Source organism: Stegodyphus dumicola, chromosome 3, assembly GCF_044657685.1.
Source record: "Stegodyphus dumicola isolate Sdum_Otavi_A_Nest chromosome 3, ASM4465768v1".
Taxonomy (NCBI): domain Eukaryota; kingdom Metazoa; phylum Arthropoda; class Arachnida; order Araneae; family Eresidae; genus Stegodyphus; species Stegodyphus dumicola.
Window position 1 is genome coordinate 156,358,349 of NC_140770.1, and position 15,689 is coordinate 156,374,037.

Genomic DNA, 15,689 nt, shown 5'->3' on the forward strand with positions numbered 1-15,689 from the left:
TGGTTTTTTTATGTTAATGGGGGGAGGGCAAGGCTTGGTCTTTTTGCCTTTGGTACAATCATTCGTTTCCCATTCACACTTATTTTATTCATATTTTGTCCCAAAATATTCAGAAAGTATTTTTAATTTAAATAAAATGCTACACGATTTTTATTTTTAATCATAGCAAAGTATATTCAGAAAATATTTTTGATTGAAATAAAACTTTGCACAATTTCTATTTTTAATCATAGCAAAATATATTTACATTAAATTTAAACCACATGAAATAATTTATAAAATTACAATACTAGCTCGGGGAGCAAGTGTGTTGAGGTCAGAGAAAAGTCTTTGGAAAAGAAAAACCTTTTTACTGGGCAGGTGCATGTATTATTTAGTAATAAAATAACTCTGTGGTTTCAAAGCCCCTTATCTATATCCAGGTAAAAATAAACATTCCTATTTGAAAAGCAAGCAAACGCCATTATGAAGAGCAGTAGTTTCAAGGTGCGACCACCGAGCCACTAGAGGATTGTGAGCATTGTGACACAATGCTCTAGTGGTGCAGTGGTTGCGCCCTGAAACCACAAAGCAAATACCATACATATAAAGGGGTTTTTTATATATGCAGTTTAATTATTGAAATTTTGTATTGTTTATGATAGAAATCATGATGTGCGATGAATAACTTCTGAAATTTAAAGTTGTTTATATTAATAAAAGGAAGTTATATTGTCCCATTGAAAATTAATATTAAAAGGCATCTGATTTGAAGTACTAAGACCTAAAACATGTATGATTCTGCAGTCATTTTGTATTATTTAGAGGTAAAAGATCAGTAATCAATTGATTTTCATTAAAAAATTTCAGAAAGAAGAGGAGAAAAAAAATTCGAAAATTGGTGGTTTCAGGGTGCGACCACTGCACGTCAAAGGGTTAAACGAACTGGAGGATTATCATTATTTGTTGTGTATGGTGTTCTGCAGCAAATGATAGTGATTATACATGCTCTAACAGTACTTCATCAATGGAAGATGCTGGAGTTTATGTGGTAGTATCAACTGTAGACTTCTGCGATAGGCAGAAAGTAACTTTCTCTGATAAATCACAGTTTGCATTATCAGATGGATGACATGAGTGCATAAGGTAAGGAACACAGGAGAACAAATATCGATCAACTATTTATGGACAAATACTAGTTAGTGAATGTAATGTAATGGTCTGGGGAATGTTTGTATAATATTCTTTAGATTCAGTTCACACTGTGGATGACACTAGAGATACAGTGATCCTTGCAGACCACATGCACCCATTATATGCTGATTCCCCCCCTTGGGATTGATGACATCTTCCAGAACTACAATGTAATGTGTCATATAGCTAAAAATGTACACTCATGTGAAAAATTAGGAGATTCAAATATCTGAAAAATTAATGGATAGATTTTAATTAAATTTGGTGTATTACGTTTAAAACAGAGAATGGGATGTACCATACAAAAGTCATTTTATGTATGCATGGTTATCAGTAAGTACAGGGATGTCCAAGATCGACGTTGTGATGTCGAATTGATGGGGTATGATCTGAACTTACAGCTAGACAGGTTATGGTGCCTGATGGCATACCAGACTGGAGGCAGTTGATCCCACTCCTGCAGCAAGGCAGTTTCCAACTCTGGGATGATTCTCAGATGATTCAAGATGAAACTGCCCTCTTAGGAACGTTTCAGGACTTGCTGTGTAAGGTAAAGGTCAGGAGATCTGTCTGGGCAATCCATGCAGCTGTACCCTCACTTTCCAGGTAATCATCTGTCAGTTGAGACTAATGTAGAAAAGCATTATCATCTGTCTGGGCAATCCAAAACTCGGGCGTAGGGGGTGACTGAAAAACAAAATGCATGGGGGCAAGGGAGGGTGGTGAGAGGTCCTGAAGCATTTCCCCCCTTTCTTTTTACTTTTTTCACTTCCCTTACCTTTTTCTAGTTATATTGGCATCAGGTTATGCAGCCTTCAAAAAGGAAAGCCCACATCTAAATAAGATTGTCAGATGTCAACTTCTATTTAAGCCTAAATGAACTATTTTTTAATATAAATTATATTTAATTGATAAATTATTTTAAAATAAAAGCATTTTGTGATATATTAAAAAAACTTTGAAGTTGCAAAAAGTAGCATAAGAAAATCATTGATGTCGCAAAAATTTCGCAAATACTTAAATTTTAGTAGCACAAGTTCATCACAAATTTATGCAAAAACGCATGATCTGGCAACACTGATTCAACCTACTAAAATGATGCTGTGGTTCAGTAATGTATTCTGTGAAGATCAAGGGCAAAATTTTCCTAACTTGCTAATGCCATCTGGATGACCTCTATCACATTCCATCGAGGTAGCTAACAGTTTGTGAAGTCACTTAATTTCCTGTGTTTAAGTATTCTATTTAAGGAGGTATTGCAACTGTAGGCTATAAAACTTTGGAGTCTGTAGTCCATAAAACTCAGGACTGTAGAAGTCCCGTGTCGCCACACTGAAAGTGCCAAATAATGATCATCATTGTGGATTTTAATTGTGTCATTGTGTCAATTCATTGTATCATTGTGGATCTTAATTGACCTTGTCCAGGTCTTCTCGATATGGTCCAGTGTCCTGAAAGCGTTTCCACAAATTGCAGACAACATTGAGCACTGTATTCACCTGTGATTGTGGTTGTCCCGCCTCCAATCTCTCAACAATTTTCCATCTCATTCTGTCATCCATATGTTTGTGGCTACTCATAAAATGATAACTCTTAAAATTTACCCGACTCTTCTGAGAAATACGGTGAATGTGGTTAAGAAATACAAGCACAGAAACAGCTCAAAACCTCTCGTATCTCTTCCGCTATCATAGCTTGGCAGACAATCATGTGTACGTTTATGCGTTTAATTATGATTATCTGCATAATTCTTTGGCAGCATGCTTCAGTACTTTTCGTAAAAATAGACATAATTGGCAAATTCTCATGATTTTGCACACGAGTGTACATAAGTAGTTGGAAGTGCACAAGGTAGAAATTTTTAAAAACGTGTCAAGCAGTGGGTGATTCTGCACTTTACTGCAGACTTTTCGTCATGGGCAATTCCTAAATTGTTAAATCCATAGGATATCAAAAACAGATTTAAAAATTATACAATATTTCAATGAAAATTAAACTTATATATAGTTATTATAGTCTTAACAAATATAGAACTATACACTGGTGTGCAAAAATTAAGGACGAAGTCGAAAAATTAGCATATCAGCTGAATGAAGAGGCAGAGTGGACAGAAAGACCAATCAGGAGATTAAGTAAGGTGATGTACGGTAGCACATGCGCAGATATGCAGGTAGACGTAATGGGGGTGTCTCTGAGTAGTATACAGCATGTTGTCGATGTAAGATCAGTATTTCTGGCAAAGAGATTGCACGCCGTATAGCAGTTAAAATCACACCGAGTTGCTGCCTCAGCGAGAAATGGCGAATAATCAATCTGTTAGAGGACATCTGGATGCTTTTATCCGAGGTCAAATCATTGGGAAGTTGGAGGAAGGCCGCAGTGTGACAAGTGTGGCTGCAGAGTTCGGAATTGCTCACAGCATCGTTTCACGACTTTGGAGACAATTTCAACCTACAGGAACAGCTATCCGGGGGTTTAGTAGTGGTCATCCACGACGAACACACCCGCAGATGACTGGTATATTGTCTTACAGGCCAGAAGAAATAGGCGGCAGACAGTGGGAGAAATCGCTAGACACACAACACAGGTGACTGGACAACCGATATCGCGTTTTACCGTGGCCAGAAGACTGCACGGTGGTGGTCTGTTTGCAAGACGCCCTGTACGGTGTGTACCTCTAACGCCTGCCCATCGGAGAAGGCGTTCTCTGTGGTGCTGGGAACACCGGAATTCGAGAGACAATGAATGGGGACGAGTACTCTTTACAGATGAGAGCAGATTCAGTCTGAGTAGCGATTCTCATCGCATACTCATCTGGAGAGAGCGGGGAAGCCTCGATCATCCCTCGAACATCATTGAAAGGGACAGGTATAGAGGTGGCGGTGTTCTCGTTTGGGAAGGCATCATGCTTGGTAGTCGTACAGACCTTCACGTCTTCGACGCAGGTTCAATCAACGGGACCCATTATTGTAACGAGATTCTTCTTCCACATGTGCGTCTTTTTAGAGGCGCTATTCCGCAGTTCCTTTTCATGGACGACAATGCACTATGTCATCGCACAGTAGCTACCGAACAGCTCTTAGAGAGTGAGGATATTGAACGTATGGATTGGCCGGCACGATCTCCGGATCTCAGTCCCATCGAGCATGTATGGGATTTTCTAGGCAGACGCTTGGCAGCTCGTACCTTACCACCAGTAATGATTCTGGAGCTTCAATTGGCGCTGCAAGACGAATGAGCAGCAATGCCTCAACAACTCATTGACACCCTCATTCTCAGCATGGGCAGACACTGTGAAGCCTGCCTAGCAGTCAGGGGAGATCATATCCCCTATTAAAGACCGGATGTTTATTGCTGGACACCCATCACAGGGATGTTTCGGCCTTCAGTCGCATCGCGCTCCATGCTACTTTTTCAATAAAGCTTCTTTTTATCCCTCTGATTTCTCTTTTAGTAAGTGTTGCTTACATTACTCATGTCCTTACGTATTGGGGATCTTTACGGTATTAAATGTGTTGATTTGGAAAGCTTTTGTTCAAAGTTATATTGAAAAAACCATTTTGTCCTTAATTTTTGCACACCAGTGTATAAACTTACGCAATCTGAAATCAGCGCATATTCTATTGGCGTGCTGTTAAGTGAGCGCGCTTGCTAGATTTGGCGCTTTTGAGCATTTATTTTTGCTGCAAGTTTTTTCCTCAAAATGGAATAGTACCCAAATTATTTATATTAATTAGCATTTATTATGAAATGGAAAAACTGACATTAGTAATTTCTAAGAAACAGTATGGCTTTGGCAAGATCTTTTTTGGAGGGCCATAGATCTGATTTGATAAACTTCAGAGCTGAGAAGAGTCTTTCCACACTAACTTGAGCAGGAGGAGGAGCTGTTACTGTTTGGGCTACTTCTTTTAACTTTTCAGGATAGATTTTTATAAGTTCTAAAAGAAGTGTCTTGCAAGCCCAATCATATTTCTCTATTTCTTCAAAGGCCGTGTAAAAATTTTGTTTGTACTTTTTCATTTTTATAACTTAAGGCTTTAGGTTCTTTGTTTTCATTCGCTTTGCCTTAGCCTTTTCAATATTATCCAAATATATTTCAGTCTAATTCATCACTGGAAGAGGATGATAGAGACTTGGTTGCAATGTCTGCAGTTTGTCTGTCCTGATTTGAATACTCCCAATTGTTCTGAGAATAATTTCACTTTTAATGAAAGTTCATAGGTGGCTTTCTTTGCCTTTTTAATTTTTCCGTCATCCAACAAAATTCGGTGATTTGAATCTACATATATTGAACCCAGCAAGTTCTCATTGTCTAGCAAACTAGTTGCTCTTTTCTTCATTGAAGAAATGATTCCTTCTGCAGTAAGCCCTCCATTTCCGAAAGAACAAACATCACATTCGTCTCTTCTCGCCCCCTGTTAATTCTTCAGATTGTAGCTTTTTTGTGGTTATATATGGTATGGGGGGATAATTGAAAACATTGGTGTAGAAAGAGTTTCCAGTTCTGCAAGATCATTCCACAGTTTTTCTGTTGGTAAAACATTAGGGTTATCTACATCTTCTAAAGAAGTTTCTAATTCTGACAACCTCTGTATCATCAAATATGTACTTCCCCATTGCATTACGTGATCAAAAATTGCTCCTTTTCCTGTTTGCTTCCTAACAATGGCGTCAATTTTTTGGGAGTTTTTGTTGCTGCTTACCTAAATTTATCAGTGAGATTTGTAACTAAATTAATGAGTTTAATCAATAATGGCAAATATCACATCCATCATCCTCTCTTATTATTTCCTTGTCCTAAATAAAAAGGAGGTATTGTAATCGCGAAAAGTTTCGGGCATCATATTTCAACAAAAATAGCCATTTTGACCACTATCGAATGCAATTTAACGATGTTTTTACGTGACATCTGTACGTAAGGACAGAATAAAAGACTCTTTTCCTCCCAAAAAATTATAAAACTGATTTAAAATGAATTCTGAAAAGAATTTTTCATGCTGTATGTACACACGTATCTATCTTGCATAACTCAAAAACAAGTAACCTCAGAACGTTGAAATTTTGTATACTGACTGCTATAACATGTAGATGTGCAAGCTTGTATTTTGGTTGCAATGGGCCACACCAAAAGTATATAAATATATATATATTCACTCTGTTACCCGGCTCAGTGATCTTAGTTTATTTTCCTATACATTTGTAAATTGTTCATTTTTTGCTATAAAAATGATTGAATTATGTTCTTATCTTCTGGTTAAGGTTTTTATGCCTTTAGTAAATCTGCATGCAATATTTATAGAGTTATCAACAATTTAAAAGTTCTTTCAGTGCAGCAATTGGAAATTAAAATAGAATTGCCATCGGAAAATGGCAATTTTACTTTTAATATAAGACCATATATTAAACCGGGACTCGTCGGGACCAGGACTATATTACCAGGACTCGTCGGGACTCGATGCATTTGTGTTGCTGTGTATGACGATGTTGTGATATTTAATGCCTTGTAACAATTCAGTATCTGACTCATGTTTTGTATCTTGTCATAAATTTTCTTTCAAGGTAGGAAACTATCTACAGGATTTTTTTTTTTTTTTTTTTAAAGCTCTCAATACTCAGAGAGCTCTGCAGCTTGAACTATCAGCTGCAAAGCCATGAAATTTTGTACAGGGACTATTGACGACATGGGGAAAAGGAATCCCTGGGAAAAATGTGGTGCTTTACACTTTAAGATAATGTGACTTTTTCCTGTGGGGCTATTTTAAGTCTAAGGTTTATCTTGGTGGACAGTTTTAAAGGAAAACATAACACAAGCTGTGATGAACATACCTTCTGAAATGTTCCATTCAGTTGTAGAGAATATGGTAAACAGAATGCAATGCTTAGTCCAAGAAAATGGAGGTCATGTAAAAAATAGCCGGTGTCTTTCCTGGAAAAGCAATTATACTGAATAAAAACAAAAGAACAAAGAATAAAAAGGAAGTCGAATAGAATGTTCTCTCTTTTTTTTTTTAAATTTGTAACTATTTACAAAATTATATTTTAGAATAAAGCACATTTGTGAAAAAATTAATTCTTTGTTATTCATATACAGTCAAAAGTCGTTAATCCGGACTCGTCGGGACTTCGACAATTCCGGATTATCGATTTTTCCGGATTATCGATTTTTCCGGATTATAGATCATCAGTTTAAATCTGGTAAGATGGCATGCAGAAATTACAAAATTAAAAATGTGAAACCGTAATTTATGAAATAAAGAAAAATTATGATCTAAAGGGTATCAAAATTTACAAAAAGAAAAAGCTTAATATTTATTTGTGTACTTTATTAAACATTTCTTTCAATGTAAGTTGTTTAAGTTGCTTCGTTTCATGTGATAATACTTTCTCTTTAATTCTATTAAACAGACATAATTTCTTTAGTTACAAAGTTCCGCTGTTCAAGTCCTATAATTGCTGTGTCGAGAATACCGACTAATTTGTCAATCGAAATTTTTTCGGTTTCAATAACCTCTGTGTCACTTTCTTCACTATCAGAAGCAAATTATAACGACGAGCAACTTGTTTTAAATCATATCAAAGACGGAGTACATCGAGATGAAATACTACATTTAGTAAGGAATTATAAGCCAAATAAAATAAAAACATCTGCCCTGAAGATAAGGATAGTGCTGACAGATCAATTTTCAATTCATTGCGTGCCGCAGCGCTCCCCCCGCCAAGGGCAGTGTGAAATTGATAAACAGATTTCGGATTTCAAAACATACTTTCGCTTTAGATCGTTTACATATTAGCAAATATATATCGGAAATTCTATTTGATATAATCGAAAGTTCAAGCTCACTTTTATAAAATTGCTCCAACAGTATGCAAAAAATAATAAGCCGGATCCATTTCAAAGATTAAGGAATAACGCAATCTGCAACATTAACTGAATTAGATAATTTTAGCTTAGCGTATACAGTCCGTTATTCATTAAACGCGCATGCATTAACATTTTATGCGCATGCGTACATGCATATTCGCAGCCGTAAAGGTCTTGCGCGCACACGTAAACGCCTATGCGCATGCGTCAACGCAACGCCTATGCAGGAAGTTTGTAGCTTTGATATCCGGATTATAGATCATTCTGGATTATGGGTGTCCGAATTAATAACTTTTGACTGTATCTGTTTACTATAGCTTTTTAAAGTGGTCAGAAAATTTTTCGTGTAGTTAAAATTAAAATCAAAAGTGCCATATTCCTTTCTTTGGGCAACTTTTAGAACTAAATTTTTTTTCGCTGATTCCTGTTTCCCATGGCGTCACTAGTCTCCGTACAAAATTTCGTAGCTTTGCATCTGATAGTTCAAGCTTCTCCGAGTGCCATCTGATATTTCAAGCTTATCTGAGTACCACTAATTTAAAAAAAAAATCTGATGTGTACACCACATGACTTCCTTGCACGGAATATTTAATTATATGCATTTTTTCTTGCTTTTAATTGGGGCCCACCAGCGGCCGAGCGGTAAAGTCGCTGAACACTGGTAGTTCGATCCGAGGTTCGAATCCCGCGAACGGACTGGCTGCATGGGCATTTTCGTGGTTTTCCCCATGTGTAACGTGTGTACGAGCCAGTTTCCCTTAGAAAGTCCTCCACGAAGGCATCCCTCCCCTTAGGCAGATAGCCCTCGAGGCTTTGCCATAATCACACACACACACACACTCTTGCATTTAATTTAAACTTATTGGATTGAATTAAATCTACATCGTCAATAGTGCATAAACCACAATAGAATAAATGCACTTTTTAAAATTTGCTATATTAGTTTACCATAGTGACACTCTAGGCGCTAGGTTCACTTAACAGCGTTACATTTCGTCCATGTTATATAACTCAGAATGCATATAAATTTATATTATTTGAAGAATTATCTAATCGTTGCCACATGTTCTATTTAAATACTATAATAAATCTAAAACAATGCGTAAAAGAAATTAAGCAAACAAAACAGAAAAGAAACAGCTTTTCACTGACGATTCAGTATTTCTCATTCAATTAATTCAGTTCTCACTTCCTGACAAAAATTACCAAATTAATCTGAAACACTTTATTTCCTCAACTAAGTTCCAGAATGGATTAAACATGATTTAATTCGCAATAATAAAAGAAGGTGTTATCTTTGTTGTTGTGAAGCTTAGTTTCTCTACATTGGCGACAAATCCTCTATTTTGCCAAGTTTGAAATGTAAACAAACATGTCCACGTCGCAAAGTAGAAGAACTTTTAAATTGTTGATAACTCCACAAATATTACATGCAGATTTACTGAAGGCATAAAAACAAAACCTTAACCAGAAGATAAGAACAACCTAATTCAATCATTTTTAAAGCAAAAAATGCACAATAATAATAAAGAAACTGAGCTCACTGAGCTGAGCAACAGAGTGGGTATACATATATTTATATACTTTTGGTACGGCCGATTGCAACCAAAATATGAGGTGCACAGCTACATGTTGCAGCAGTCATACATACAAAATTTCAACGTTCTGAAGCTAGTCGTTTTTGTGTTATGCGAGGTACGTACATACGTACGCACAGATGCCATTGAATATTCTCTTCAGAATTCATTTTAAATTAGTTTTATAATTTTTTGGGGTAAAGAGTCTTTTATTCTGTCCTTACTTGTGGATGTCATGCAAAAACATCATTAAATTGCATTGGATAGCAGGGAAAATGGATATTTTCGTTGAAATATGATGCCCGAAACTGCTTTTGCGATTACAATACTTCCTTTGTACAAGGAAGTAAAAAGCACTCTGTGTATTGCATTAAGATAATTTTATGTATTGTTGTAACTGTGTGTTTATCTGTTATTTATTTATTTATTTTTTTTGCAAAATGAAACTTTTGTAATTTGCGTATTATGAAAACTATAGAAAACACTTTTATCTTTTTTTTTTTTTTTTTTTGTTCATTCATATTATATGACAAATGAAATTTTCCTTTTAGGATGTGTTTCTTAAATCCTTTGCTGAACTGTGTGATTTGCGTTCTAAGTATTACGAGAAACAGGTGAGTTATTCTAAGTTTTTCATGAAACATTTAAATACTCAGAATGCTCTTAGTGTATTTAAATACTCTTATTGCTGTATGTTTTTCAGTCCTGTCCCCTTTATTTGATATTTTTCAGGCTGAAATAATTTTAGGTATTAAATTTTATTGCCTCTTAACCCTTTGGGCTATAATCACAAGTCCAACTCGTGGTAAAGAATTTGTGCCATAAACAAAAGCCACGAGTCTGACTCGTTGTCAAGAATTCGTGTCATAAACAAAAGCCACGAGTCTGATTCGTGGTGAGCAATTTGTGCATAAAATGCTGCGTATTACAAGGTTTGGCTATTAATTTCCAGGACTGACATAACTGTAAGAGAATGAAAAGTAGGAAGATGTAGTTAATGATTGCATATTGAAGAGCGTTTTCCTGCGCATGTGCAGTGCAATTGGCACCGTTCTGAAGTAAGTGGTTCTCGTGGAAAGGCGCATTAAAATGTAACTCTTAAATTCTTGTAGTCGAAGTGAATATGGAACAAAGAATTAACATTTAATTTTGCTTCAAATTGGGCAAGACAGCTGCAGAAACCTACGAAATGTTAAAACAAGTTTACGGCGAGGAAGCATTATCCCGCTCAAGAACTTTTGAATGGTTTAAACGCTTTTGGGACGGGCGCGAAAGCGTCGAAGATGATCCACATACAGGTCGGCCGCAGTCCTTACGCACGCCGGAAGCAGTCGAAAAATTTCATGATATGATGAAATGTGATTGTCGATTGATTATTCGAGTACTCGCTAATGAATTCAACATGGACAAAGAGATGGTTCGGCGAATTTTGATGCAAGACCTAGGCAAATGCAAGTTTTGTACCAGATTCGTTCCTCACCATTTAAGGTACAAGCAAAAGAATTGAGACTGGATGCATGTGGCAAACTTATCAACAATGCTGATGCTGACTGACCCTGCATTCCTGGATAGGATAGTCACGGGAGACGAGTCTTGGTGTTATCAATATGACCCTAAAACCAAGCGTCAAAGCTTCGAATGACTGTCTCCAAGTTCACGAAGGCAGAAAAAATTTCGATTCGAAAAGTCAAAACTCAAAGTCATGTTAATCACTTTCTTCGATTGCGATGGACTCATTCATCATGAATTTCCTTCTCCTAACATGACTATCAATGGTCAGTTCTACACAGAAGTTCTTGACCGACTTCGAAAACGAATTCATAGAGTGATGCCTCATTTTCAACAAAATGGGAGTTGGCTGCTGCTACATGACAATGCCCGCCCACACATTGTGTTGCCTGTGAGGTAATTCTTAGCCCAGCATGGTGTCATTGAAATGCAGCATCCACCATACTCTCCAGACCTAGCAGCCGCAGACTTTTTCCTGTTTCCTAAGCTGAAAAATTCGCTGAAGGGAACAAGATTTCAGGATGTCGAAGCCATCAAGAAAACTCTTAACGTCACTATTAAAGAGCATTCCAAAAGAGGACTTTAAAACTTCTTTCCAAAATTTGTACAGCCGAGCACAGACGTGCATTACGATTGATGGGGATTACTTTAAATCATATTAAATAGCTATGTGTTTAATCTTTTTTTCTTCTGAGTTATTCCACGAGTCCTGTAAATTAATAGCCGGACCTTGTATTATTATTAGAACAAGCAATTGGGCTTCTTCTACATCAAAAATTTCTTCCTTTGATTATAACGTCAGTATTTTTTTTTTTTTTCCAGTTATTTCTGACGAAACTGTATGATCTGTTACTTTAGTTCCCCGTAAAGCTTTGTTAAGTTCACGTTTCAAATATAATTTCGTATAAAGAATTAAAAAATCTCTTATTACTATCATGCCAAACTCTTATACCCATCATACTCATCATGCAATTATATTTGTCAACTGATCAATTGATTATGATTACACTCTAGATGTCTTAAAATTACTATTTGTACCTAAACATTGTTTATTATTTCACAGTTCCTTTCGTTACACTGAAATGTATATGCCATGAAAAGTATACATTTTGCGCCAGTTCCAGTACAAGGCTGAACAGTTGAATGGCATGACGTGCGACCGAGTTTCTTGTTTGCTATAGTTCGTACAATTGGCAGATATCGTGTAGGCCAAGGGGTTACCGTATTTGATGGCATATAAGACACACCCTTATTTAGACGGCCACACACAAGGAAAAAAAGTTTCAATAGCGTGGTTTCTTTTAGTTCTCATGTTTCGTAAATGCCAAATAAACAATTATTGAATGCAATTACCTTCACGTATAAGACTGTGTCCTTCACGTATAAGATGCAGGTAACTTTTTTGAGACCAAATTTAGGAAAAAAAGTGCGTCTTATATGCCGTCAAATACGGTAATTGTGTCGGAGATTCATCAATGCCATTTTGACACTGAAGCATGTTTCTTATTTTATAATAGAAATGAGTTTTTTTTTTTTTTTTTTTTTTCAGATCAATTAGAAAGGATCATTTGATGTTGTATTTTTGCAGGTTAACTTAAAATATAATGAACATAGGGACTGCTGTTCAAAGATTGGAAAGTGTTATTGGAAAATTACCAGTACATCATCTGTGCATACAAAATTTAAGTATTTTTGCACGTGAATGAAAACAACAACAACCAATTGAAAAGTCTGCACACTTAGGAAAATTGCCTTTCCCAAATTAGGTTACCAGTTGGGTTAAAAATTTTTAAGTTTTAAATTAATTTGATTCTATGCTCTTTACCCATTAAATTAGAAATGATTTTTTAAAGCTTTAGACAAAAAGGTTGGCCATTTTTAACCTACTTTTTCTTTCAAGTTTTATTGATTGCATTTGATGTTAAAATCTGTAAAGGAATTTTTGCTGATTATCAGGTTTGAAAGCTGATGTAAGATCTGATGTAATCTGTGTCAGCATTGAATAGCTATGTTGAAGAGGTACCCTGGATAAGTGTGAAAAAAAGAAGGGAATTTTTTTTAAGGAACCAAATATGATCCAAATCTACAAGCATTTTCAGAAGGTTCATTAGAAACTTTAAGATTACTTAGTTGCAACACAAGTGTTATGTTGTATTTTTTCCTTTTAGGTGTAGATTATTTTCCAGAAGGCAGTTCTAAGTAACCAAGTGAAAAAGTTAGAATTAATTATCATAAGTAATTATAAGTAAGCTATAATGAGTATTACAGTATAGTAATTATCCTTATCACTAGTTATTATAAGTAAGGCGAATAAAAACATGATGACAGATTATTGTTGAATCTTAAAAAGAGATGTAAATCAAATCAAAGGGCATTCAGATTTTAAATAAAACAGCAGAAAGAGAATTTTTTGCTACACTTAAATGGGAATATTAAAATTTCCATCTAAGTTCTGAAGGTTGGCACTTGCATTTTTTTTATCTATAACATTTTCTAATTAAATTGCTTTTTATATCATAATGTACACAAAAAAAAAAAAAAAAAAAAAAAAAAAAGAGTTGGGGTACAGTTCTATATCTCCCGTTCTATTGGGCCGATTGAAAAAATTCAAATTGTGTTTTTAATGTCTTAAAGTGCAACTTAGGACATATATTAAATTTATATATAGCATCGTTCTAACATAGGTATTTTGACATAAAATCGGACATTTTCTGAAATAACATACCAATTTTTTTTCCATATTTCTATTCTACGACTCAAATTATGCCTAGATATTAAATTTTGTAAAATTTGGTACAAAATTTCTGGAAAAATTAAAAAATTTCTCTTGGTGCAATTTTTTCAGTTTGCACCAAGAATAATGCCCTTGGTGAACATCTTAATGTATGGCAACCCATTTTACTTTCCCTTTCATTATTCCGGAGCAGAAAACAAGGCACCTGTTTTTCTATCTTTTTACATTGTGCATGAGCGGGAAAAAAGTCACATTGTTTCTACTTCCAAATAATTTTAGAAAAGTGTCTAAACCACATTTGATGTTTTATTGCTTTCAACAAACATGCCAAATTTAAAAACACGGCAATATATAAATTCACATATATCATCGGAAATTTTGAATAAAAAACTAATTTTTGCACGCATGCTTAGAAATACGTCTACTTTAAGATGATGGTAAAAATTTTATAGATTATAATCCAAATATTTTTTGAAAAATTTAAAAATTATTTAAAAATACAAATTTTAAAAATAAATCATAAAAAATTGGTGAATTTTATTTGGAATGAACCTGAATTTCGAAATGTGAAAGGAAGAATCAAATAAATTTAATAAAAAAAAAAAGAGTAATAGATATATTCCAAACTCAATTAATATTGAGGAGCTAACGTTTTGAGAGCTAATTTTCTACTAGTGTGATTTTTATGAAATTTGGTAGTTTGGTGTAATTTGAGTCGTAGAATGGAAATATATTTTAAAATATTTTAAAAATTAAAATTTCTGAAGAATATAAATTTTAGAATATCTAGTTAAATATTAATATATTTTACATCAAAACTGAGTTAAAAATAGTTCAGTAACATGAACCATGCATTATAAAGAAAATTAAAATCGCTTTGGAGTTGCTTAGAGATGGTGTTGACAGTTGATTTCAAGGATCAGAAGATTTCAAGTTTGGCTGCTATTCACAAAGTATTGTATCTAGAAATACATATTGTAAAGTGAACTACAGGGTGTTCATAATTAAACTTGAAATTTGTAAGCAGTCCGTAGCAAAAACTATACAGTGGAATTGCATGAAAATAGGGTAATGGCAGAAAGAAATTTTATTGAGGGGGGGGGGAGTTTTAAAAACCACTCCTAGGTGGCGCATCATAGCTTTATTGAGAACATATAAATAATCTACAAAAGTTTACAGAACATGCTCGGTGTCCACCATTGTCTGCTACTATCTGGAAGCGTAAAATGGCATGTTCAATTGTTGAAATTGGCATGAAATGGGCACATAGTGTTTTATGCTTTCTCTGAGGTTGGGTATAGATGTGGTTGGATTAAGGCCTTGAGGTATCCCCACAGCCAAAAGTCACAAGGATTCAAGTTGGAGGATCTAGCAGGCCGAGCTGCAGGAAATTGCCAGGTGATGATTCTGTCATCTTTGAAATGGTGGCGGAGCACTTATTTCACACAACATGCAGTGTGTGGAGGAGCACCATCTTGTATAAACACTGTGGTTGTATCACACCACCTTACCTGAAGAGTCGGAATAACGGATTGCTTTAATAATGAAGAGTATTGCTGACCGTTGATGTGCATGTCACAGGCCCTGTGCTCTTCTAGAAAAAAACATACCCACAATGAAGGTTGCAGTAAAGCCGCACTAAACCTTTACATGCGAAGAGTGTAGTGGAATGTGTAGGAATTGCTGTGGGTTTGTAGCAGCCCAAATACTGCAACTGTATTTAACCGCACCTCCCATATGACTGTTAACTGTGTTAACTGTTTAACCGCACCTTAACTGTGTTAACTGTGTTAACCGCACCTTCCATATGAAAGTGGGCCTCGTCCGTCTA

General features: G+C 35.4%; 1 protein-coding gene across 1 annotated transcript in view; it reads left to right on the top strand.

Moving 5' to 3' along the window:
* The window catches only part of LOC118179962 (ATP synthase subunit d, mitochondrial-like), a 95,508-nt gene that overhangs the window by 67,293 nt on the left and 12,526 nt on the right, over positions 1 to 15,689 (top strand). The window contains exon 4 of the mRNA XM_085813542.1: positions 10,167 to 10,229. Within this exon, the coding sequence (XP_085669668.1) occupies positions 10,167 to 10,229 (63 nt within the window). The remainder of the gene's footprint in view (positions 1 to 10,166; positions 10,230 to 15,689) is intronic.